The following is a 25957-nucleotide window of genomic DNA, read 5'->3' as shown; positions in this document are numbered from 1 at the left end:
GACATCACGTCGACAGCGCTGCAGCCAATGACCTCAGTAGGTTTGCCTAAGTTGGCAGTTCAAGTTATTGGTTGGAGCGCTGTCATCATGACATCAATGCTGCAGACAATGACAGAAGCTGAGACTGAGTGTTGGACCTGGGGAAGGTAAGTAAAGAACCAATTTTTTTTATTATTATTATTATTTTTTTTACAAACTACAGCCAGGGGAACTGGGTTATTACAAAACCAGGAAACCCCTTTAAAGCCTTTGTACACATTGGACAGCTTTCTTTATCGACTCCAGCCATACACAAAAAAGCCCTGCTCCATTAAAGAGTAATGGACATTTCATATGTACCACCCTGACGCATACTGATTCTTACGTCGACAGATCCTGGCATATGGAGACATGAATCACGAGTGGGTTGGTAATGACTGGCTTCCGAGTCTTGGTTTACCCCAATATCGTAGCTACTTCATGGAGTCCTTAGTCGATGCCAGGATGTTAGACCACCTGAACAAAAAGGAGCTTCGAGGACAACTCAAAATGGTAGATAGTTTCCATAGGTGGGTATAGTATTTTACTAACTCGTTTACTTGTCTCTTAGAAGACCCTATATCTCCAGGGGGTGGAGTCCTAAGCGGTGGGACCACCTCTATGTCCTAATGACCTAATAGGATATATGGCTCGTCCTGAAAACACATTTTAATCTAAACTCTACAAATGTTTTATTTTCTATTTGTGTTTTTTAGGGTTAGCCTTCATTACGGTATCATGTGCCTGAAGAGACTGAACTATGACCGTAAAGAACTGGAGAGGAGACGAGAGGAAAGCCAAAATCAACTTAAAGGTAAGAGAACAGGCTGCCAATGAAATACATTTTCCAAAACTCTTTCGAATATTCTAAAAGTTTTGAAAAAACTATTATCGTATCAGTGTTGAGGTATGATTGACCTGTTCTAAAATGTAAGACTTCGTTAGATGTAATAACATTAGAGCCGGCCGCTCAATTGAGACAAGGAAATTTGCCATGTTTATGGGTAGCTAGGAAGTGTCGAATGGGCAGTTTTTTTGTGCCACCTATGATCGGCTCATACTAAGTGTTCCTTGATGTTGTGGGGTCTCTTAGCGCACATGCAGTACAGACCAAAAGTTTGGGCACACCTTCTCATTTAAAGATTTTTCTGTATTTTCATGACTATGAAAATTGCACATTCACACTGAAGGCATCAAAACTATGAATTAACACATGTGGAATTATATACTTAACACAAAAGTGTGAAACAATTAAAATTATGTCTTATATTCTAGGTTCTTCAAAGTAGCCACCTTTTGCTTTGATGACTGCTTTGCACACTCTTGGCATTCAATTCTGGAGACTATGTGGAATTGTGATCTAGGGAGACTATTTTTAGTTGATCTGCGATGACAACTGTAGTAGTATAGTAGATTATTACAATCTGTTTAGTGTAAAGGTCCTTGGCCCAGGAACTCTTCAGGGTTCTTCAGTACCAATGTGTCAAGAAAAGGTATTTTATGACGATCATGATTGACAGAGAACTTGGTCTGACGGAAATAAGTGTGGAGACAAAGGTGGTGAGTGTATAAAGTGTGCCATGCTATATTCGGAAGACGTTATCTATGTATCTGAACCAACATTTAGAAAACTGTAGGAAAAGTTCATTGGTGTAGACGTATTGAACCTCAAATAAGTTCAAGTAGGCCGGGGTTGCATTTGAGCCCATCGCTGTGCCACGTGTCTGGAATTGATAATCGTCACCAAGCAGAAAGAAATTTTCATACAGGTCAATGGACAGAAGGTCAAGGCATAGTTGGTAGAATCGTTGTGTCTAGGTAGACATAATTTCACTACCTGGGGTTTTTCCAAAATCCATCTGGTTCACGGTCAACATTCACATCTACAAGTTTTACGCTGCGGAAAAAATCATGATAAAATTGTCATTTGTTAATTTGTCACAGAATTTTCTGCTGTGCATTTCTCTCTATGCATTATGAAGGGTGAAATCGACATGTCGCAGATTTATTAATTTTTTTTTTTTTTGGGCAGCATGTGGATGAGATTTGATAAAATCTTATCCATTTTGCTATACTGCAATACGCTGTGGATTTTCCGCCCAAACATCTGTAGAGAAAATCTAAAGCATATCCACCTCGTGTGCCCATCCCCTTTTACCAAAACTGGCCAGATTCTCATGTTGGACAACTTCATATATGGAGTCTATAAATTTCCCAAAATTGGTTGTCTTGTATCATTCATCCACTGTCGGACAACCCCTTCGGAATCTGTTTTCCCCCAGTAAAATAATAACACTTTTACTCACCTACCATGCCGGCGCCTTTCTAACGGTGTCGGCACTGGATCTCCTGGGGATCGTGTGACCTTTATCACACAATTCCTGCAGCCAATCAGCGGTGGCTTCACTGTCTTCTCCTATGAACATAATTGACATCCGGAGGAAGTGAGAGCTGCGGCTATCCTCTTACTTCCTCTGATTGTCTTGATTTGTCTAAAATTTTGAACAAAACCGTATTGCAAAACTGTTTTTAGCCCAAAATACATGCATTTAAAGAAAAAATGTCTTCAGGGGTTGACAACACGGTGTGACTGCGGTATTTAAAGGCTTATGTATGGTGACCCTCCGTTCTCAAGGCCATCAATCCCCTGCTGGAGGTGATTTTTATTCACATCAACTAATCTGAAAAATTAAAAACTCTTTGCTCCAGAAATATGGTGAATGACCTACTATTATTTTTTTTTTTTCGGTGTGAATTTGGTTTTACCATACCCGTACAACAAAGGTACCAGATAATTTTTGTAGTAAAATGAATGGCGTAAAATCAAAACCCAGTAAACATTTGCAGAATTGCTGTTTTTTTTTCTCACGGTTTACCACACTCCAAGTTATTTTCTCATGTTTCAGTACACTTAATGGTTAAATAAATGGTTTCTTAGAAAACTATAACTTGTCCTGTGTGCTATGTAGATGGAAAAATGAAAAAAAAAAAAGTTATGACTCATTGAAGAAGAGGAGAAAAAAAAAGAACAAAAATTAAAAATTACCTGGTTCTTAGGGGGTAATATGCCAGGTGATCTCTACATTGCCAAGGGCATAGCCTAAGTGTACCGTCACACTATACGATTTACCAACGATCACGACCAGCGATAAGACCTGGCCGTGATCGTTGGTAAGTCGTAGTGTGGTCGCTGGGGAGCTGTCACACAGACAGCTCTCCAGCGACCAACGATGTCGAGTTCACCGGGTAACCAGGGTAAACATCGGGTTACTAAGCGCAGGGCCGCGCTTAGTAACCCGATGTTTACCCTGGTTACCAGCGTAAAAAACAAACAAACAGTACATACTTACATTCCGGTGTCTGTCCCTTGCCGTCTGCTTCCCGCACTCACTGACTGCCGGCCGTAAAGTGAAAGCACAGCACAGCGGTGACGTCACCGCTGTGCTCTGCTTTCACTTTACGGCCGGCCGGCAGTCAGTCAGTGCGGGAAGCAGACGGCAAGGGACCTGACGGACACCGGAATGTAAGTATGTACTGTTGGTTTTTTTTTACATTTACGCTGGTAACCAGGGTAAACATCGGGTTACTAAGCGCGGCCCTGCGCTTAGTAACCCGATGTTTACCCTGGTTACAAGCGAACGCATCGCTAGATCGGTGTCACACACACCGATCTAGCGATGACAGCGGGAGATCCAGCGACGAAAGAATGTTCCAAACGATCTGCTACGACGTACAATTCTCAGCAGGATCCCTGATCGCTGCTGCGTGTCAGACACAGCGATATCGTATGGATATCGCTGGAACGTCACGAATCGTACCGTCGTAGCGACAAAAGTGCCACTGTGTGACGGTACCCTAAGTCTCAGTGATTACAGGAGAATAACCAGATAATGGTAGATTTGCATTTTTTAGATATTTGGTTCTTCTTTTACAGATGTCATGGTCTGGTCCAATGAACGGGTGATGTGCTGGGTGCAGTCTCTGGGGCTGAAGGAGTACGCCAATAACTTGCATGAGAGCGGAGTCCACGGATCCCTCATTGCATTAGATGACACATTCGACTGTAACGACCTGGCGTTGCTGCTACAGATCCCAACGCAGAACACGCAGGTCAGACTCGAATTACTCATGTGTTTTTTGGCAAATTTTCTAAAAAATATTTTCGTGCTATTTCTTTATTTTTTACCCTCTCAGATATTTGTTATATTAAAAACGTTACAATTGTTAGGGTGCCTATTTTTTAGTGGTAATTGCTAAAGAGGACCTGTTACTTACTCAAAAAGCTTGATTTAGATACCTTGTAAAATAATCCCTGAGCTCCCCTGATTCTGCCATATTTTTTCGTTTTGTGCTACGTTGTTCCATTGCAGAGATATTCACATTTGTTGTTTTTCAATCGCAGTATGTGAAATCTCTGCCTGTTGTGCAACTGAGCGTTTCTTCAGAGTCTTTTCTGGGGGCGTGTCACCCCTCCCTCCCAGATGTTGCCAAGCACATCTCGGCATCTGATCTAGCGGTTTTTAGATGCTGCTAAGCTGTGATTTGCAGCATCTGGGAGGGCGGGGTGTAAGCGCACATTCCCCCTGAGAAGACTCTGAAGAAACGCCCAGTTGAACTACAGGCAGACATTTCACATACTGAGCTCCAAAAACCACAAATGTGAATATCTCTGTAATGGAGTGACACAGAGCAAAACCGCGAAAAGCGCCAGAATCAGGGGAGCTCAAGGATTTTTACAAGGTATTTAACTAATTTTTTTTTAGCAAACATGTGGCCTTCTTTGAAGAGCATACATGCATGCTGCTTTTGATGTTAGAAAGTCTGTGATGCAGTGGAGAGATTTAGGGTTCCAGGGTCGTCCCGTAGCTTTTCCTATATCAGATAAAACAAGCAAACTGACAAAAATGAATAATTCCCTGTACTCTTATTTCCGGGGATGATTTTTTTTTATACTAGGAGAAATGATCAATATTGTAGTTGTATTGGATTGAATATAAAGAAAGATACAATAATACTCAGTCTCTGCGTAGCATGGAGGCAGCCACTGGGTACTTCTCCACCAGTCCTTTGGGATGGTGACCGCACTCTTCACCTGGACATGACTGGGTCTGCTATTTATGCAGTGTACTTCTCCAGGCTTGTCTCCTATCCTTTCTATCGCCTCTGCTTTGTCAGCGCTGTCTTTATCCAGGCGTTATTAACCCTCTCTCCTTTCTTGGGTGGCTCTACTGACGGGTTGTCTTTTGTTGTTAGGCTCGGCAAGTGCTGGAAAAGGAGTACAGCAATCTCATTACCATGGGGACGGAGCGGCGACTCGACGAGGTCAGCAACTATAATACCCACCATGTCTAATGTAACGGCAGGGGGGCTAATATGTGAATGTATGTAAGCTGTCCAAGGGTCGGCGCTCACGATGGACTCTGTTAGGTTGTCACAGATGGGAAAGTCAGTCTGTCTATCTATCTATCTATTATTTATCTATCTGTGAAGCAAATCTGTGACGGAGCCTACACAGTCACAGCTCTCTGGCGCCCCCCTTACCCTCAGTCAGGGAACTGCATCTAGGATAAGTAGTCACCGGAGAGGTTGCCCTGTTACGTACTGGTTATCGAGGCGCTCTGCAGTGAGGGCAGTATAAATATCACCAGTCCCAGGCCGGGAATATATATATATATATATATATATATATATATATATATATACTGTACCTTGCGAAAGTATTTGGCCCCCTTGAACTTTTCAACCTTTTCCCACATATCATGCTTCAAACATAAAGATACCAAATGTAAATTTTTGGTGAAGAATCAACAACAAGTGGAACACAATTGTGAAGTTGAACGAAATTTATTGGTTATTTTAAATGTTTGTGGAAATTCAAAAAAAGTGGGGCGTGCAATATTATTCGGCATCTTTAGCTTAATACTTTGTTGCTCCACCTTTTGCGGCGATTACAGCTGCAAGTCTCTTGGGGTATGTCTCTTATCAGTTTTGTACATGGAGAGACTGAAATTCTTGCCCATTCTTCCTTGGCAAACAGCTCGAGCTCAGTGAGGTTTGATGGAGATCGTTTGTGAACAGCAGTTTTCAGCTCTTTCCACAGATTATCGATTGGATTGAGGTCTGGACTGTGACTTGGCCATTCTAACACCTGGATACGTTTATTTGTGAACCATTCCATTGTAGATTTTGCTTTGTTTGGGATCATTGACTTGTTGGAAGACAAATCTCCTTCCCAGTCTCAGGTCTTTTGCAGACTCCAACAGTTTTCTTCAAGAATGGTCCTGTATTTGGCTCCATCCATCTTCCCATCAATTTCAACCATCTTCCCTGTCCCTGCTGAAGAAAAGCAGGCCCAAACCATGATGCTGCCACCACCATGTTTGACAGTGGGGATGGTGTGTTCAGGGTGATGAGCTGTGTTGCCTTTACGCCAAATTGTTGCCAAAAAGTTCGATTTTGGTTTCATCTGACCAGAGCACCTTCTTCCACATGTTTGGTGGGTCTCCCAGGTGGCTTGTTGCAAACTTTAAACAACACTTTTTATGGATATCTTTGACAAATGGCTTTCTTCTTGCCATTCTTCCATAAAGGCCAGGTTTGTGCAGTGTACGACTGATTGTTGTCCTATGGACAGACTATCCTACCTCAGCTGTAGATCTCTGCAGTTCATCCAGAGTGATCATGGGCCTCTTGGCTGCATCTCTGATCAGTCTTCTCCATGTTTGAGATGAAAGTTTAGAGGGACAGCCGGGTCTTGGTAGATCTGCAATGGTATGATATTCCTTCCATTTCAATATGATCGCTTGCACAGTGCTCCTTGGGATGTTTAAAGTTTTGGTAATCATTTTGTATCCAAATCCGGCTTTAAACTTCTCCACAACAGTATCACGGACCTGCCTGTTGTGTTCCTTGGTCTTCATGATGCTCTCTGTGCTTCATACAGAACCCTGAGACTATCACAGAGCAGGTGTATTTATACGGAGACTTGATTACACACAGGTGGATTATATTTATCATTATTAGGCATTTAGGACAACATTGGATCATTCAGAGATCCACAATGAACTTCTGGACTGAGTTTGCTGCACTGAAAGTAAAGGGGCTGAATAATATTGCACGCCCCACTTTTCAGTTTTTGAATTTCCACAAAAATTTAAAAATAACCAATAAATTTCGTTCAACTTCACAATTGTGTTCCACTTGTTGATTCTTCACCAAAAATTTACATTTGGTATCTTTATGTCTGAAGCATGATATGTGGGAAAAGGTTGAAAAGTTTAAGGGAGCCAAATACTTTCGCAAGGCACTGTGTATGTATATATAGATATAGATATATATTGGATACCTATAGATATATATAGATATTTATTATATATATCTATATATATATATATATTATATATATCTATATATATATATATATATGTGTGTGTGTGTATATATATTTATATATATATATATATATGTGTGTGTGTGTGTATATATATATATATATATATATATATATATATATATATATATATATACACACACACACACACACACACACACACACACACACACACACACACACACACACACACACACACACACCTCCGGTCTGTCACTGCCAAGATCCCCCAATAACACCAGAACGGTATGCTGCCACCAGTTCCTTGTTAAATATAAGCCCATTCTGTTAACAAGCTTATATCGGGTTAGAAACCAACCCCAGGTAGCGTATAAGTACTATCCAGACTTGCGTATGTGGGAAATCGGGATTTGAGATAAAAGAGCAGCCCAAAATAAATAGATATTTTAATTGCCGAAAGGTGCACTGGATAATACAAAACTGTACAGAGTAATATAGAGATATTGTAGCCAGAAGTACAGATAAAGGTAGGGTACAAGTATGGGATTGCATTTAGCTGTATGTGTCACGTTACCGTTCCTTATAACATGTGGGCCCAGGGAAGTGCTCGAGTCCACAGGTACTTTCTTCGTTTCTGGTCCGTCTCCACGCTTGATGTGAAGCAGCTTCCAATGCAGAACAATGACACTGGCTAAAGGTGTGTAGCTATCTTTTAACCCCTAGCTTGCTCCTTCCCATATTTGCCACCGCCCCTCTGGGTTGGACTGAAATCTTCTCCCTTGACCTCATAGCTGAAATAATTCCCAATATCTAGGATGGGTCATAACTTCCTATTGGGAGGTCCACACAGGACGACTGACGTCTCAACGGGTTCAAAACTTGGGTCGGCTAAGTGGTTCTGGAGAGCCAGTCTGGATAGCTCAATATCTGGGACAGCTAGAGAATGATGAGACACAGGGGTGTGTGCGGAGGGCTCCCAAAAATCTGGTGGTATATTGGACTTAACCCTGGGATGCATGGTACTCTCATAATTCATCTCTAGGTGTCGGTACCTAGCTGTCTAGGGTTTCCATTGATAGCTGATTGATATTGGCTGCCTTGCACAAAAGACAGCAGGGGGTTCCAGCTCTGTTCCTTCTCAATTTAATTAACACGTGGCCTCTAATTCTCTGGCCATATGGCATGTTCCTGTTCTTTTTGGAATTAGTGTACTTATCCCATGGGTGGGGGCCACAGTTCCGGGAGCAGAAGGAGATCTCTGGATAATATATTGAGCCTGAATTAATAAATCCAAAATGGAGTCTCCCTCGTCTCTCACACTATCTATTATCTATCTATCATCTATCTATCATCTATCTATATTTATTATCTATCTATTATCTATCTATTATCTATCATCTATGGTAAAATCTAAGCATTACCAGGACTTACATGGATCATAACTTTTGAGTAGTGCAATTTTCTACACTCCTGGGAATGGTGGGATTGTGGAGCTGATCTACCACTGTGAGTAAAAATTGATGTCACCGTGGATCTCCATGTCATCACTGCTACAGATCGCAACCCCCTAAAAAAAAAAAAAAAAAAAATACAATCTCCATGCCCCTGCCGGCCGTGAAGCTCATGTAGGGGACTAGTTGGCCATCATTTTATTAAAGAGATGGTGAAACAAAGTCCTGGGTGCGTTCCTCGCCCATAGACACATTCACACTTTGCTTTTGGTGAGCGGACCACCCATATATTCTGCTGCGTTACCTGTACAACAGTGCGGTCTATGTTATTGCTACTGAAAAATTTGTGCATGGGCCAAAACACCGAGATGTACTGGATAGGGTAACGGAGACCGAAGATTTCTTTGATCGTCCCTACAATCTATGCTGGAAATGTGAAGGTGGATCAGGCAAGGATGTCTGTCCACGGTGATGTGCCAGGCCCTGTGTACGGCAGTGGCGGTGGTGCTGCCCGCAGGGGATGCGCTTAGAGTCACTTTCATGGCTGGCTGCGCACACTTTGAACAGTGACCCATCGCGTGTGACTTGAGTGAGCAGAATGGAGATTATGCCCTGTGGACATTGCCCTGAATGTCGCCGGAGAACGGCAGGGATTAACCTATTATATCCAGAAGAAACTTCTTGTCATTTTGCCCATTAATAGAATTAATCCAGAGGAAAAGTTTTTGTCTTATATTCCTGTCATACGGCAAGAGATTATGAACCATAATATAAAATATATGTATAAAACCAGTTCATAATGCATAGAGAGAAAGGCAAGATCTGTGAAAAATTAACAAATGCCTATGTTACCATGACTTTTTCCACCCAGCAAGTTCCCATTTTCATCTGTGGACATTTTCGGATAGAGCTTGTAAAAACAAGCACTTTTGCAATTTACTGCTTGTTAAAATTTGCAGCCGTTCTTGAGATATTAACACTTTTCTTTTGTTTACAGCTTGTTGCCTAGGAGACCGACCACCACTAATATCTAGCTTGTAAGCGCTGTGCTAAAAATCACCAGGATTAAAAGGTAGCAGAGTTCTTCAGCGATTCTGGACCAGCCTCAAAACAAGCTTTTGCAAACTTAATTAAAAAAGAAAACGTATATGCGATGTGCATGTTCTGCTGTCTAGCAGCGGTGGTCGGTCTCCCAGGCAACGAGACGGAGACAAAAAGAAAAGTGTTAATATCTTAAAAACGTCTGGAAAACTTAACAAGCCGTAAATTGCAAAATTGCTTGTTTTTACAAGCCCTATCCAATGATAGCCATTCATGAAGACGGAATTTAACCCTTTAAGGTGGCCATGCTCGTTAGATATTTTCAAACGGTTGGATGGGGTGTGATATTGACTGCTCCAATTCTTTATTCCCTTTAAGGACAGTGCCAAGACTTTCAGCCGGTCTCCCTCTTGGAGAAAAATGTTCCGTGAAAAGGATCTCCGAGGAGTAAGTCCAGATTCAGCCGAAATGTTGCCGGCGAACTTCCGAACTGCCGCTGTCTCTTCCATTACCTCACCCGCTGTGCAGCTACGGAAGATGCAGTCTGAAGGTAGCGTTATGTGGGGAAGTAATACAGGAGGCCGGGCAATGTTCATAGGATGTTTACAATGACAGGCACAGGGGTCTTCTGCAGACCCCCTGCAATCATGACAATACATCGGCAACCCACGATCACTAGACAGGGGCACCGAATGGGCATGTCTTGTGATGCGCTTTTGGGCAGTGCGTGTTAAATGCTGCTGTCAGAGATTGACAGCAGCATTTAACTGGTTAACAGCCATGGATGGATTGCGGATCCATCCGTGGCTGTTAGATGCACATGACCACTGATCAGATTAGCTGTCTTGTGCAGAGAAAATTGCGGACCGGCGCCGGAGCCCATATCAAAGTCAGGGAAAAAAACCTTGGACGTACCTATATGTCCAAGGTTGTGAAGGGGTTAAAAAGGATCTGTTATTTACTTTAAAAAATGTAGTTAAATACATTGTAAAATTCCTTGAGCTCCCCTGTCTCTGATGCTCTTTTCCACTTTGCTCTGCATCGCTCCATTGCAGAGATAGTCACATTTGTTGCTTTTGGAGCACAGTATGTGAAATCTCTGCTTTGCAGCCCAACTGGGTGTTTCTTTAGAGTCTTCACTGGGGACATGCGCTTTCATCCATTGCTCCCACATGCTGCAAACACAGCCCAGCAGTGTCTGGGACTGCTAGATCAGCTGCCGAGCTGTGATTGTCAGCAGGCGAGAGGGAAGGGTGAAAGTGCACACGCCCCCAGAGAAGACAATGAAGAAATGCCTAGTTGGACTGCAAAGCAGAGATTTCACATACTGCTCTCCAAAAACAACAAATGTCAATATCTTTGCAATGGAGCAATGCAACACAAAATGGAAAACAGATTCAGAATCAGGAGAGCTAAGGTATTTTTACAGAGTGTTTAACTCCCATGTTTTTTGAGCAAGTGACAGGCCCTTTTTAAAAAATTACAATGGGCCTTGAAATTGGCAATACCCAGACATCATTTATCTGTTATTCAGGAGTCGGTCTGCAGGATATACACTGCTCAAAAAAATAAAGGGAACACTTAAACAACAAAATCTAACGCCAAGTAAATCAAACTTCTGTGAAATCAAACTGTCCACTTAGGAAGCAACACTGACTGACAATCAATTTCACATGCTGTTGTGCGAATGGAATAGACAACAGATGGAAATTATTGGCAATTATCAAGACACCCTCAATAAAGGAGTGGTTCTGCAGGTGGGGACCACAGACCACATCTCAGTACCAATGCTTTCTGGCTGATGTTTTGGTCACTTTTGAATGTTGGTTGTGCTTTCACACTCGTGGTAGCATGAGACGGACTCTACAACCCACACAAGTGGCTCAGGTAGTGCAGCTCATCCAGGATGGCACATCAATGTGAGCTGTGGCAAGAAGGTTTGCTGTGTCTGTCAGCATAGTGTCCAGAGATGGAGGTGCTACCAGGAGACAGGCCAGTACACCAGGAGACGTGGAGGGGGCCGTAGGAGGGCAACAACCCAGCAGCAGGACTGCTACCTTAGCCTTTGTGCAAGGAGGAACAGGAGGAGCACTGCCAGAGCCCCGGCAAAATGACCTCCAGCAGGCCCCAAATGTGCATGTGTCTGCACAAACGGTTAGAAACCGACTCCATGAGGATGGTCTGAGTGCCCGATGTCCACAGATGGGGGTTGTGCTCACAGCCCAACACCGTGCAGGATGCTTGGCATTTGCCACAGAACACCAGGATTGGCAAATTCACCTCTGGCCCCCTGTGCTCTTCACAGATGAAAGCAGGTTCACACTGAGCACATGTAACAGATGTGACAGAGTCTGGAGACGCTGTGGAGAGCGATCTGCTGCCTGCAACATCCTTCAGCATGATCGGTTTGGCAGTGGATCAGTAATGGTGTGGGGTGACATTTCTTTGGAGGGCCTCACAGCCCTCCATGTGCTCGCCAGAGGTAGCCTGACTGCCATTAGATGCTGAGATGAGATCCTCAGAACCCTTGTGAGACCATATGCTGGTGCAGTTGGCAGTGGGTTCCTCCTAATGCAGGACAATGCCAGACCTCATGTGGCTGGAGTGTGTCAGCATTCCTGCAAGATGAAGGCATTGAAGCTATGGACTGGCCCACCCGTTCCCCAGACCTGAATCCGATTGAACACATCTGGGACGTCATGTCTCGCACCATCCACCAACGTCACGTTGCAACATAGACTCTCCAGGAGTTGGCAGATGCTTTAGTCCAGGTCTAGGAGGAGATCCCTCAGAAGACCATCCACCGCCTCATCAGGAACATGCCCAGTTGTTGTAGGGAGGTCATACAGGCACGTAGAGGCCACACACACTACTGAGCATCATTTCCTTGTCTTGAGGCATTTCCACTGAAGTTGGACCAGCCTGTAATTTGATTTTCCACTTGATTTTGAGTATCATTCCAACTCCAGACCTCTGTGGTATATTAGTTGTGATTTACATTGATCATTTTTGTGTTTTATTCTACTCAACCCATTCCACTATGTAATGAATAAAGATTTGCAACTGGAATATTTCATACAGTGATATCTAGGATGTGGGATTTTAGTGTTCCCTTTATTTTTTAGAGCAGTGTATAATGGAGTTGTTTTTTGGTGAACATTGTGCTGTATCTTAAAATAAGTCCCATCTTTATTTTCAGGAAGCCCCTCCAGCAGCCAGCGAGCAGACAATGTCTCAGTCAGAACCTATTCCTGTTAATGCCGTCTTCATGCGGTGAGTGGGGAGTGAGGGAGGATGGTGTTTCACAAGGTGTAAAAACGTCTTAACTTAGAACCGTGATGTAGAGGAGCCTGTGCCGGAGTTATCTTCATCAACTGCACCGACCGTTCCCTAGTTTAATGTAACTGTAGTATTTTGGGAAGTCTTGAAGCGATATGTGTTAGTATGAGAATATTTCTATTCTTGTAATTTTTATACTATTGCTAAATATTTAAGAGGTTTGTTCTATCCAGAAAGCCCGTTTTTATATGCTGGTTTTTAAAAAATAATATTTTTTTAAAAACATTTTGGTATTTTTTTTATTTTATTTTTCATATTACAATCTGTATTAGAAAAAAACTTGCAATTTTAACATGCTGGTCACCGGGGCTATTTAGTCTTTTTTATTTTTAGAAAATACACATGCACACTAGCAGCCGTAGACTATCTTTTATAGTGAGGCCTCTAATGAGCGTGTGCAAAGGTCATTGTGAAGGGACAGTCCGTCACCTATAGTGATTGGTAATTCTTGTGTTATCATCTCTATATAGAGGTGTTGCCTAACGTTGTAATTTTGCCTGTGATGATAATGAAATCTCTAAAAGGTCTTTTGAGAAGAACAGGAGTCCAAAGTACGGTAATATGAAAACCGCAAGATTTCAAATGTGGATATATATATATATTATAAGGCTGGGAGCGTCACTCTGTCCGAAGCCTTTATAGACTGTGCAAGCGCCCGCACAGTCTGGACCCCACAGAGTGACGCTCCCAGGAGATCGCGGTATGCGTAAACACTGAACGCACACCGCGATCTCCACCGGAGAGGCAGGGACGTGGCAGGAGGGTAAGTATAAGCTATATTCACCTGTCTGTCCCGTTCCAGCGCTGCGCGCCGCTCCATCTTCGGGGTCCTCTGCCTGTGACGTTCACAGTTCAGAGGGTGCGATGACGCGCTTAATGCGTGCCGCCCTCTGACTGAACAGTCACAGCCAGAGGAGCCGGAACACGGAGCGGACGCAGCACTGGAACGGGACAGACATGTAAATATAGCAAGTGTCGGGGGCCTGAGCTAGCGGCGATACCGGCACCTGACCCCCACAGCGCGCCGGTGTCCCCGCCTGCTCAGGCCCCCCAGCACTCGGCGCCCAGCGACGATAGGTGAGTATGTGTTATCAACCATAATGCAGCAGCGTACGGGGCATATACTATGGAGCATCTTATGGGGGCCATCAACCATAATGGAGCAGTGTACGGGGGCATATACTATGGAGCATCTTATGGGGGCCATCAACCATAATGGAGCAGCATATGAGGCATATACTTTGGAGCATCTTATGGGGCCATCAACCTTTATGGAGCAGCGTATGGGGCATATGGATGGGAGCAGCAAATTACAGAACGGTGGCGCAGGATGGAAGCAGCACATGACAGCATGGGGGCGCAGGATGGGAGCAGCAAATGACAGAATGGAGGCGCAGGATGGGTGCAGCACATGTGAGAATGGGGGCGCAGGATGGGTGCAGCACATGTGAGAATGGGGGTGCAGGATGGGTGCAGCACATGACAGAATGGGGGCACAGGATGGGAACAGCACATAACAGAATGGGGGCACAGGATGGGTGCAGCACATGACAGGATGGGGGCGCAGGATGGAGCAGCACATGACAGGATGGGGGCGCAGGATGGAGCAGCACATGACAGGATGGGGACGCAGGATGGAGCAGCACATGACAGGATGGGGGCGCAGGATGGAGCAGCTCATGACAGGATGGGGACGCAGGATGGAGCAGCTCATGACAGGATGGGGACGCAGGATGGAGCAGCACATGACAGGATGGGGACGCAGGATGGAGCAGCACATACCAGGATGGAGACCATATACCAATATAAATGCTCGCCACCCGGGCGTAGAACGGGTTCAATAGCTAGTATACTATATACAGGGAAGATGACACACAAGTATATACTATATACAGGGGAGATGACACACAGGTATATACTATATACAGGAGCAGATGACACACAGGTATATACTATATACAGGAGGAGAGGACATACAGATATACTATATACAGGAGGAGATGACATACATGTATATACTATATACAGGAGGAGATGACACACAGGTATATAATATATATAGAAGGAGATGACATACAGCATATATATACTATATACAGGAGGAGATGACTTACAGGTACAAACTATATACAGGAGGAGATGACATACAGGTATATACTATATACAGGGGAAATGACACACAGGTATATACTATATACAGGAGGAGATGACACACAGGTATATACTATATACAGGAGGAGATTACATACAGGTATATACTATATAAAAGAGGAAATGACACATAGGTATATACAGAAGGAGATGACATACAGCAAGTATATACTATATACAGGGGAGATGACATACAGGTATATACTATATACAGGAGATGACATACAGGTGTATACTATATATAAGAGAGATTACAAACATGTATATACTGAGGAGAAAATGAGAGGTGTGAGGTATAAATGAGAGGTGTGAGGTGAAAATGAAAAGGTGTGAGTGCAAAATGAGAGGAGTGAGGGAAAATAGTGGAGTGATCAGAAAATGACAGATGTGAAGTCGAAATGACAAGTGTTAGGGGGGAATGAGAGGAGTGAGGGAGAAAATGAGAGAAGTGAGGTGCTATAACTGACCACAGATATTTACTATGCCCAGGCAATGCCGGGCTCTTCAGGTAGTGTGTATGTGTATATACATATACACACACATTTATACGGTATATATTTATGTGTGTGTGTGTATATATATATATATATATATATATATATATATATATATATATATATATATATATATATATATAATTCGGGTATTCTAGAATATGCATGTCCTTGTAATATATGGACAATGATGATTCCAGAATTCGCGGCAGACTGTGCCCGTCGCTGATTGGTCGAAGCAACCTTTATGACATCATCGTCGCCATGGCAACCATTATGACATCATCGTCGCTGTGCCCGTTGCTGATTGGTCGAGGCCTGGCGGCCTCGACCAATCAGAGACGCGGGATGTCTACGTCCTTTATGACATCATCGTCGCTGTGCCCTTCGCTGATTGGTCGAGGCCTGGCGGCCTCGACCAATCAGAGAGCCGGGATTTCCAAGACAGACAGACAGAAAAACCCTTAGACAATTATATATATATAGACTAGATTGTGGCCCGATTCTAACGCATCGGGTAGTCTAGAATATGCATGTCCCCGTAGTATATGGACAATGATGATTCCAGAATTCGCGGCAGACTGTGTCCGTCGCTGATTGGTCGAGGCAACCTTTATGACATCATCGTCGCCATGGCAACCATTATGACATCTACGTTGATACTGTGCCCGTCGCTGAATCAGAAACGTGAGATGTCTACGTCCTTTATGACATCATCGTCGCTGTGCCCGTTGCTGATTGGTCGAGGCTTGGCGGCCTCGACCAATCAGTGACGCGGGATGTCTACGTCCTTTATGACATCATCGTCGCTGTGCCCGTTGCTGATTGGTCGTGGCCTGGTGGCCTCGACCAATCAGAGACGCAGGATTTCTACGTCGATGCTGTGCCGGTCTCTGTATATATATATATGTGTGTGTATATATATATATATACACACACATATATATGTGTGTGTGTGTATATATATAAGCATGGTCATTGAAACAATGGCAAAACGGTTTTTAGGTCATTCGTTTTAACCTAGAAGTATGATTTTAAAATTTTTGTTCTTAATTTATGCCCGCTGTTTCCCTGATTGTTCCTTGTTTTTTCTTTTAAAATCTTCCATATTGTTCCAGAGATATGGACCTTTTTATTTTTTTATTGGTATGTACAGCCATTGCTCACAGGATCCTCTAGGGCGTGTCTTTAAGCTACTCTGCATACAAGCAACGCTCCCTTGTAAAAGACCATAAAAATATGGACTAAATAAAAAAGGCTATATCTCTGGGACCATATGTCGGATTTAAAAAAACAAAAAACAAAAACAAAATACTCAGGGGAGCAGCGGAGAATAAAATAAGAACAAAAACTGTCCATTTTGACAGGTCCTATTTAAACAGTGTGTCGTTTGCAACTTCAGTTCTGAATACGACTAGAGGTAATATTCACAATCTGGTAGCCTTGCATATATATTTGTGTGTTTTATGCATTTATTCCCTTGTTCTCAATTATTTTTTTCTGTATTTTCATCCACAGGTAACACTACTAGGGCAATAAGTTCACTGAGGGCACTTTTATTTTTGACATTCAATCACTTCGCCAAAGGGGCTTGACCAATCTGATTCTCATACCCCTCCGACCCAGGCACTTTCTGCACTCCTGGACGTTGCTTGCTGTGTCACGTAAGGGGGTTGAATACAGAAGTGAACTCAACACGGAGAAGCCCCCGAAGAACATTTAAGGCGACCTCATGTTCTGTCCGTGGATCCAAGAAATATGGAGGAAGCATGCACTGGAAACTCATCTTCATTATTTCAATACTTTTCCAGTCCATCAAGCACTGAGTGGGTCGTTGCAGATCCTTTTTTTTTTAACGTTGAGGAGGTTTTGGTCAAGAAGAAACATTATGAGATAGAAAACCTTGGGTGGGACCAAAAGGGGGAGTTGGTGAATAGTTGGGTGTGTGACTTAGACTTACCTTTTTTTTGTTTTTCGGTTGGGTTCATCTTGATCTATGCAGATTGAAGTCCATTCCGAAATACTGAAATTTGACTGAAGACTCAGTACAAAGCCATGTTTTACCCGGGGTCTGTGTGATATCAAAGAGTTCGAGATGAATCGAGACTCAAAAAAAACCATGTTTGGACAACGTCCCTGGATGGACGCAGGTGCAGGAGGACCTGATGCCACCCCAACATCACCAGGCTCTTTCCATTCATTCAAGTCTTGTGGCCACGACTTTGCCAGTAGAGCATGGCAACATTTTCGATCGTACTGTCATAAATATTTTTTTTTTTTTTTTTTAATTTATTGTTATTTATTCGCTATTTTACTTTATACTGCACAAAGTAGACAATGCGCACACGGCCATCACGTGTTCCCAAGAGCTCGGCAGTTTTTCCTTTTTGGTACTCAGACCATCAAACTGGGACTACCGACCCCACGAAAAATCTAAAAAGCTGGTAACCTTACTAGGTTTTTCTTTTCTTTGGAAGGGTGAGGACCAATGGTCTACAGATACTTGTTTACAGGTGAAAAAAAATTAAGAGCCAGTTACATTGAGTGTTTTTTCGTCTCGTATGCTATCTTGTGGGTCTGTAAGTGCTCGATATATCCGCGACATTACAGGTTTTTTTTTTCTTGGCGAAACGAATACCCTTGTTATTCCGTGTGCCATTTCCAAATGGGTTGTTTCGCCGTAAGAGCACACTACAAAATCTCTGGCTCTCCAACTGTTGTCACCAGGCTTCTTACAACAGCTGGAGACCTACAGGCTGCTGCTAATACCCCCCCACCTGTCCCGTGTAACACATATCAATGAAAATATCTCAAGACGACTGCTCTGTTTGGTCACTGTCGAAGTGGGCAAATGCCTTAAGTCATTATTCAGTTCTTAGGAGGCGATCGACAAAAAAAAAGTTGCATTACAGTGTATTTATCTTGTACCAGGTATGTCATACTCTTCTACGGTAACAAATCAGAAGACCTAGTCCCACGAGAGGGGCCAAAGGCAAAAGAACCGCCACTAATGTCCCGTAACGGAAGTAGACCATTTATGGTCACTGCCTAAACGTGTCTTTTTATGGTTGTTTGTGTCATGACTGTGCCAAATAGAGATGAAATTCTGATGGCAGATGAGGTGGAACCTCATCGTTTTTGGGTGGTGGACATATGAATAAATTATTAGCCATGAAAGGAGAAATTATACATTTTAGAAAAGATCTGAGGAGATGCCGACGAGGGTTCTAGCGTTCATTGGCAGCAGTAAAATGGTCAACCACTAGGCCCATCACTTGGCTAAGAGGTTTGTAGTTGGGTATCGTCTGGGGAAGGTTATACAAAAGCTTTTACAGAAGAATATATTGTATTGGGAAGTGCCTTGCTGACCCATTAAATGTTGCAGAAAGGCAGCTGCTTTGGCGATGAGATGTTTTGGAGCCTTTCCTGTATTTTTATTTTATTTTTTTCCCAAAAAAGTTTTGCTCGTTGGTAGCGAAAGAAACGCAACTCCACATTGACGGTGAGATGTACTAGTTGTCTTCATGGAGGTCATTCACTCTTAATTGGAAATCCTCCGTGTCATCGACTCGATGGCGTGAATGGAGGTCCATGGACTCCGTGCGTAAATGAAGGCGCTACTGAAACTCGGAAAGACTCAGCATAGAGAGACGCAGAGATCGTAACGGTGTTCTTGTCAACACCTTGGTTTGAGAAGTTTAAGGCTCTTGGACCGTTACAAATTTTAAGGTGAATTTTTCAAAGGATCTCTACATATTTATTCTATGTAACACTTCCGATTGATCATAAGATTGCTCACAACTATTATTGGTTTAAAAAAATAAAATATGGCGGAACTGGAAATGGAAAGGATTCGTGTATTGATAACTAAGGTTTAGGTATCCAATTTGTACGAGATCTGACTGAATGGGCATTTCTTCGTTGTCGTGATTGAGATTTTCCGTTTGGTGAGTCCATGTCATGGGGACACCTGCTCCAAGGGGTCAAACTCAGATGTTTGCATGGCTCTTGTTGACTTCATTGAAGGAAATACTCGTATATCAAAATTGGCACCAAAACCCTTTGTTTCTAGGTACCGTAGGATCCCCATAACCTGCATAGGGCATGTCCTATACAGATAAAGCGGTTCCTATATTTTGGGAAAATCCCTATATGATCCCACTGAGTAGAGTTGGTACGAATTGATTCGCAAGACCTGGTCTATTGACTGTGTCAGTCATTTGTGGCCGTTGGACCAACTCTTACTTGATAACTACCTTGGCGCTTCTTTTTTTTGCGTCGTCACATGCGCATCATACCACAGCCATGGTGTCACGCCAAAAAAGGAATCGGGATGCCGTCGGGGCACTTTCTAGATTATTAACGTCTCCGCTTTGATTTTCACCAACTCTACCAATGTTCTAACAGACATTGAAGTGCAAGAGTCACCAACTTTTACTAGTTAAAGCTAAGTCTCCTTTTTTTGTTTTTTTTGTTTGTTTTTGCTATAGAACAAAAAACCATAGATGTGTATTTATTTTTTTTCCCCTGGAATATTAATATAAATAATTATATTATTATATGTTGTACATGATATATTTTTATTTCGACTTGCCTTTTTAGTTACGCCTGTTGTGTCCCCTATGTAAAATTATTTTAGCTTTTCTGGATGAATTGGTGGTGCTGGGCGTTCACCCGTCTCTGCGTTTTGGAAGAGTTTGAGGATTAAACTTGTTTGTCTTGCGTTATTTATAGCTTGAGAACGTCTGGGATTATTTCAGGCGATTATGCAGTAAAGATCCCTTGATATTTTGATATTGCGTTACAGTTTTTGTTTTTTTGGACATACCAGCGGTAGGCTTCATTCTGACTTCTGTTTTTTTTTTTTTTTCCTTTGGTCCTTTTTTCTTCCCCATCATACAATCTTCATCAGATTTTCATCAGTGTTTGGCCCAAGGGTCCATTTTACAATCAGTGGGAAAAAAAATATAAAAACAATAATTCCCCCCCCCTTGAGGATCGAGTTTGATAGGAATTTCCTGAAATTCGCAGTTTCACACGAGTTCGAACACTTGACAAAAAAAACCCTACACCCCTGATTGGTAGCTTCCTGTTTACACTGTCAGCAAGCTGCCAATCACTGGTGGGGGCGTGGTTCCACAGATTAGCTCGACTGCTGAACACATGAGACCTAGTCCTGCAATGATAATCTCCTGCTGATAAAACACTGATTGTATCAAAACTACAACGCACAACCTAGTAAGTGACGCATCGCTGGAATCGGGCTCTCTTGCCCTATATTTTGCTGCTCTCAGATAAAAGGGCAGAATCCTGCTAACAGATCCCTTTTAATGTGCAATATGTGACGATGGATCAAATCCCATCCTGTGTGATTAGGAAAGCTTTTTCTAAAGTTTTCAGGCCAGTAAATGCTTTGTCCATCCAGCACGACCACTGCTGATACTACAAAGGACATTTATTGTTACGTTAATGGCGCAAGTTTTTTTTATTTATTTTTTAATGTCATTTTTTTTTTGTTATGGGTTTGTTACTTTACCTATTGTAGTGCTATAATATGAAATTGCTGCTATTTTCTTCAACCCCCTCCAGACAATCCAAGTGTATTATTTCCTATCCTATTGACCACAACCTTGAACTTTTAAAGGACCCATCCGTTTCCAGAAAATAATAATTTAGATTTCTTCATAATGTTATTTATAAAATCATTTACTAATATACATTTATTATCAAATCATATCGCAGGTTGTCACGTCATCAGAGAAGTGGGTGAAGGGGGCTGTCCGATTGCTCATTTCAATAGGTAAGCCTGCCACTTTCAGGATGGTTTAGCTATTGAAATGAGCAATCAATTTGCCTCCTTCACACAGTTCTGATCACGTTTTCCAAAAGATTGGGGAACCACTGACATAAATGTAGATTTGTACATAGTTTATAGCCATAATATTAACATTTGGGAGCCCTTTTGTGTTTTTTGGGGGGAGAATTTCTTTTTATTTATTTTTTACTTAATTTGTTAACGGTTTTGCACCTTTTTAAAGCTTTTTGCCTTTTTTTTTTTTGTGCTTGTGGGCATTGGTAGCCAACTCCAGATGTTTTTCACTTTATTCATTATTTTGAGACTTTTTAAAATAAAAAAAATAAAAAATCAGTCGTCGGCTTATTTTACGTAGGTTTTTTTGTGCAGGTGAAGACATTTAAAGGACTGTGCCACTTTTTACTCTAAAAAAACAAAAGGCACAAAATAGACAAAAGAGCCTCCCCGAACCTGCCACCTAAAAAAAGTGTCTTTTAATTTCTACAAAGTTCATCAAGCGGTATCATGATGAATTTGGAGTAAAATCCATCAGTGAAAAAAAAATAAAAATGACAATACTCAAAAGTGAGGTAAAAGAAGCACAAATGATGAATCGGGGGGTTAAAAGTCAATTTTAGGACAAGCCCTCTAATTTTAAATCTGTTAGCAGGTTTTTCTATGTAATCTGACAGCACCATGAAGTAGAGACAGAGACCCTGATTCCAGCGATGTGTCACTTGCTTGTCTACTTGCTGTCATGTGTTTTGATACAATCACAGTTTTCTCTACTGCTGATCTAGCAGAGCTCTGAGTGCTGCGCTCTGTATAACCACGCCCACACCACTGATTGGCTGCTATACAGTCTTGGGGGCGGCGTTGGACAGAGCAGTTGACTAAGAGGCACAAGGCAGCTTGTCCTCTAGTGATAATCACTACACTGATTGAATTGAAACAGCAACACACAGCCCAGTAATTGACACATCGCTGGAATCAGGGTCTCTACCCCTAGATCATACTGCTTTGAGATTACATAGCAAAAACCTGCTGACAGATTAACTTTAATAACCTAACCAAAAGGATACAGAGGGGCGGAGATAGATGGGAGAACAAGTAGGTGGGAAGGAATAGACTCCCTTTTAAAAGTAGTGTTCTTAAAGTGGGCTTCATATTTTACGTGAACTATTATTTTCCGTTTAATCATAAATTTGTTCACGATTAAAAAAGGAGTTTTTTCTAGTCTCTCCATTAATTTGATTGCGATTACCAGGAGTGCTGACCTATCCCCTTTTCATTTACTTGTTCTTTTTTTCATCAGAAACAGCGCCACCTTTGTCCGTGGGTTGCATCTGGTATTACATTTCAACATAATCCATGGGTCCATTTTTTTTCCCCAAGAATAAACTTTAGTTGCTACAGGAACTAATATAATTTCATAATTTTATGCCTGTAAGAAGCTTCCTCCATTTTTTTAAGTTTTGTTTTTTTTAAAAAACTTTCCCTTTGATCCCATATTCTGCTGTCATTTCTTTCTTTTTTTTCAAACTCTAAACTAAGAATATCAAATGGCGGATGACTCAAATATATATATATATATATATATATATATATTTACAGGCGACCATTCCTAAAATCATCTTATCCTCCCAGGGTTTAATCCAGCCCCCCCAAATAGCGCCACCCTTGTCTGTTGGCAATGTCTGGTATTGCATCCGATTGACTTTAAGCTACATAACTTGTATTTATGGAGGCACAGATGAAAAACAAAATCTATTAGGGCTTTTCGCAGAGGGGGCCAAAACTAAAAGGTATAATTCTTGACACAACTGCCAAAAGTTTTTGGGAAGGGTGGCAAGGGGGAGAAAAAAAATCTAAAAAAAAAAATTGTATATTCTCCTTTAAATGATTATATTTTCACAAACGAGTTTAGAAATGCCTTACATTGGTCGGATGTTTGTGGGCACCATGATTCTTGTGTATAAATTGTGTAGATACGACGGTTGTTAAAAGGACATTTACACATATCTATATAGGAATATATTCCAGTTTAGTAATGATGGTTGTGTCTTAAAATATGAAATAAAGTTGTTTTTTTTTGTTTTGTTTTTTTTAAAATTAGGAAATAAGTTAATTAAGGGAACAAAAATGCCATAGGATTACCTTGGTCTGTGAAGTCGCTTCCGCGACATTTACTATAATAATCCTTTTATTTTGGGGTCTAAAATGTGTTATTTTTGTGTAATTAAAGAAGATAAATCATTAGTTTTCCTGTTGATTACTCATTTTCGACTCCAAGACTGTAACGTTGGCGGCCTTTTGCTAACGTTGGCTGCCTTTTGCTAACGTTGGCTGCCTTTTGCTAACGTTGGCGGTCTTTTGTTAACATTAGCGGTCTTTTGTTAATGTTGGCAGTATTTCCCTATCGTTGACGATCTTCCGCTAACGTTGGCAGTGTTTTGCTATCGTTGACTATCTATTGCTTATATTGGCGGACGTTCGCTATCGTTGACTATCTTCTGCTTACATTGGCGGACATTCGCTATCGTTGACGATCTTCCGCTATCGTTGTCGGTCTTTCGCTATCGTTGTTGATCTTCCGCTATCGTTGGTATTTCGCTATCGTTGACGATCTTCCGCTAACGTTGTCGGTATTTCGCTATCGCTGGCGATCTTCCACTAACGTTGGCGGTTTTTTGCTAACGTTGGCGGCCTTTTGCTAAAGCTGGCAGCCTTTTGCTAACATTGGCGGACTTTCGCTATCGTTGTCGGTATTTCGCTATCGTTGACGATCTTCCGCTAACGTTGTCGGTATTTCGCTATCGTTGGCGATCTTCCACTAACGTTGGCGGTTTTTTGCTAACGTTGGCGGCCTTTTGCTAAAGCTGGCAGCCTTTTGCTAACATTGGCGGACTTTCGCTATCGTTGACAATCTTCTGCTATCGATGTTGGTCTTTCGCTATCGTTGACGATCTTCCGCTATCGTTGTCGGTCTTTCGCTATCGTTGACGATCTTCCGCTATCGTTGTCGGTCTTTCGCTATCGTTGACGATCTTCCGCTATCGTTGTCGGTATTTCGCTATCGTTGACAATCTTCCTCTAACGTTCGTGGAAGATCGTCAACGATAGCGAAATACCGCCAACGTTGGCGGTCTTTCGCTATCGTTGGCGATCTTCCGCTATCTTTGTCGGTATTTCACTATCGTTGGCGATCTTCCGCTAACGTTGGCAGCCTTTTGCTAACGTTGGTGTCCTTTTGCTAAAGCTGGCGGCCTTTTGCTAACATTGGCGGACTTTCACTATCGTAGACGATCTTCCATTATCGTTGTCAGTCTTTCGCTATCGTTGCCGGTCTTTCCGCTAACGTTGGTGGTATTTCACTATCGTTGACGATCTTCTGCTAACGTTGGTGGTATTTCGCTATCGTTGACGATCTTCCGCTATCGTTGACGATCTTCTGCTAACGTTTGTGGTCTTTTGCTAACATTGGCGGTCTTCTGTTAGCACCGGCCATTACAGTGGCCATGGAGTGCCAATTTTGTTGTTGAACTGCTGTAAGGAAAATGTATGGTATGGGTATACAAAGCTAAAATATGAGGGGAGCTGTTTGTTTTGGAGTTCATGCTGTAGGACCCTGTTAGCCGCGAGGGAACAAAGTGGTCAATAAAGAATTCATTTTGACACCTTTATAGGCATGATAAATGTATAATCGCCCAGGGACCCTGACTGACTGCCAACAATGGGGGTCTGAAAGGGACATGTGTGAATAAAAATGGTAGTGAGCATGTGCGACCATCACTCCTACAGACAGTGGTCGCACATGCTCACTAGAACTCTGTCCCCAGAAGGGACATTCTCATGATCAGTAATCATAATTGTAACACCTATCTTCTGGATAGGTGATTCATGTTCATTATAGGACAACCCCTTTTAGTCTAAGCCACCATTGCAGACGCCTGTAGCATGCAGTACTATTTTTTTCTGGAAACCCAACAGACCCCAACAGTGGGGTCTGCCTGGCTTTGCAGTGTGAAGACCTCAACAAACAGCTCCCCATATCTTGACTCTCTGGACCCCCAATTAGAGCAAATCAGTCCGATAATGGACCGCAATGCACAGACTCGCCGTGGCTCTCCTGACCCGAGCATGACGGCTTAGTCTTTCTATGAGGCTGTCACTCTCCGATTGGGAGAGCTGCCTGTCCGAGCATTGCGATCCAATTTATACGGCCATTTGACTGCGCCCTCAGACGGACTCGGGTGGTATTTTCCTGTTTTTAGTGAAGTGACCCTTAAAAATGTGTTTTTTGCCCCCACAACTTGAA

The 25957-nt window shown here is 42.4% G+C and overlaps 1 protein-coding gene across 9 annotated transcripts in view; it reads left to right on the top strand.

Moving 5' to 3' along the window:
• PPFIA3 (PTPRF interacting protein alpha 3) overlaps positions 1–19691 on the top strand; it is a 127228-nt gene extending 107537 nt beyond the window's left edge. For 6 of the 9 annotated variants that reach the window (XM_069742277.1, XM_069742284.1, XM_069742278.1 and 3 more), the window contains 7 exons: positions 373–548; positions 735–832; positions 3953–4128; positions 5272–5340; positions 10240–10411; positions 13061–13134; positions 17364–17499. In XM_069742277.1, the coding sequence (XP_069598378.1) occupies positions 373–548; positions 735–832; positions 3953–4128; positions 5272–5340; positions 10240–10411; positions 13061–13119 (750 nt within the window). In that variant the 3' untranslated portion in view covers positions 13120–13134; positions 17364–17499. Of the gene's footprint in view, positions 1–372; positions 549–734; positions 833–3952; positions 4129–5271; positions 5341–10239; positions 10412–13060; positions 13135–17363 lie in introns of all 9 variants that reach the window. The other 3 variants (XM_069742282.1, XM_069742281.1, XM_069742283.1) reach the window with 3 other exon arrangements.
• Positions 19692–25957: the final 6266 nt, after the last annotated feature.

Source organism: Ranitomeya imitator, chromosome 10, assembly GCF_032444005.1.
Source record: "Ranitomeya imitator isolate aRanImi1 chromosome 10, aRanImi1.pri, whole genome shotgun sequence".
Classification (NCBI taxonomy): domain Eukaryota; kingdom Metazoa; phylum Chordata; class Amphibia; order Anura; family Dendrobatidae; genus Ranitomeya; species Ranitomeya imitator.
Note: the sequence above shows the minus strand (reverse complement) of the source record. Positions and strands in the feature narration are given on the sequence as shown.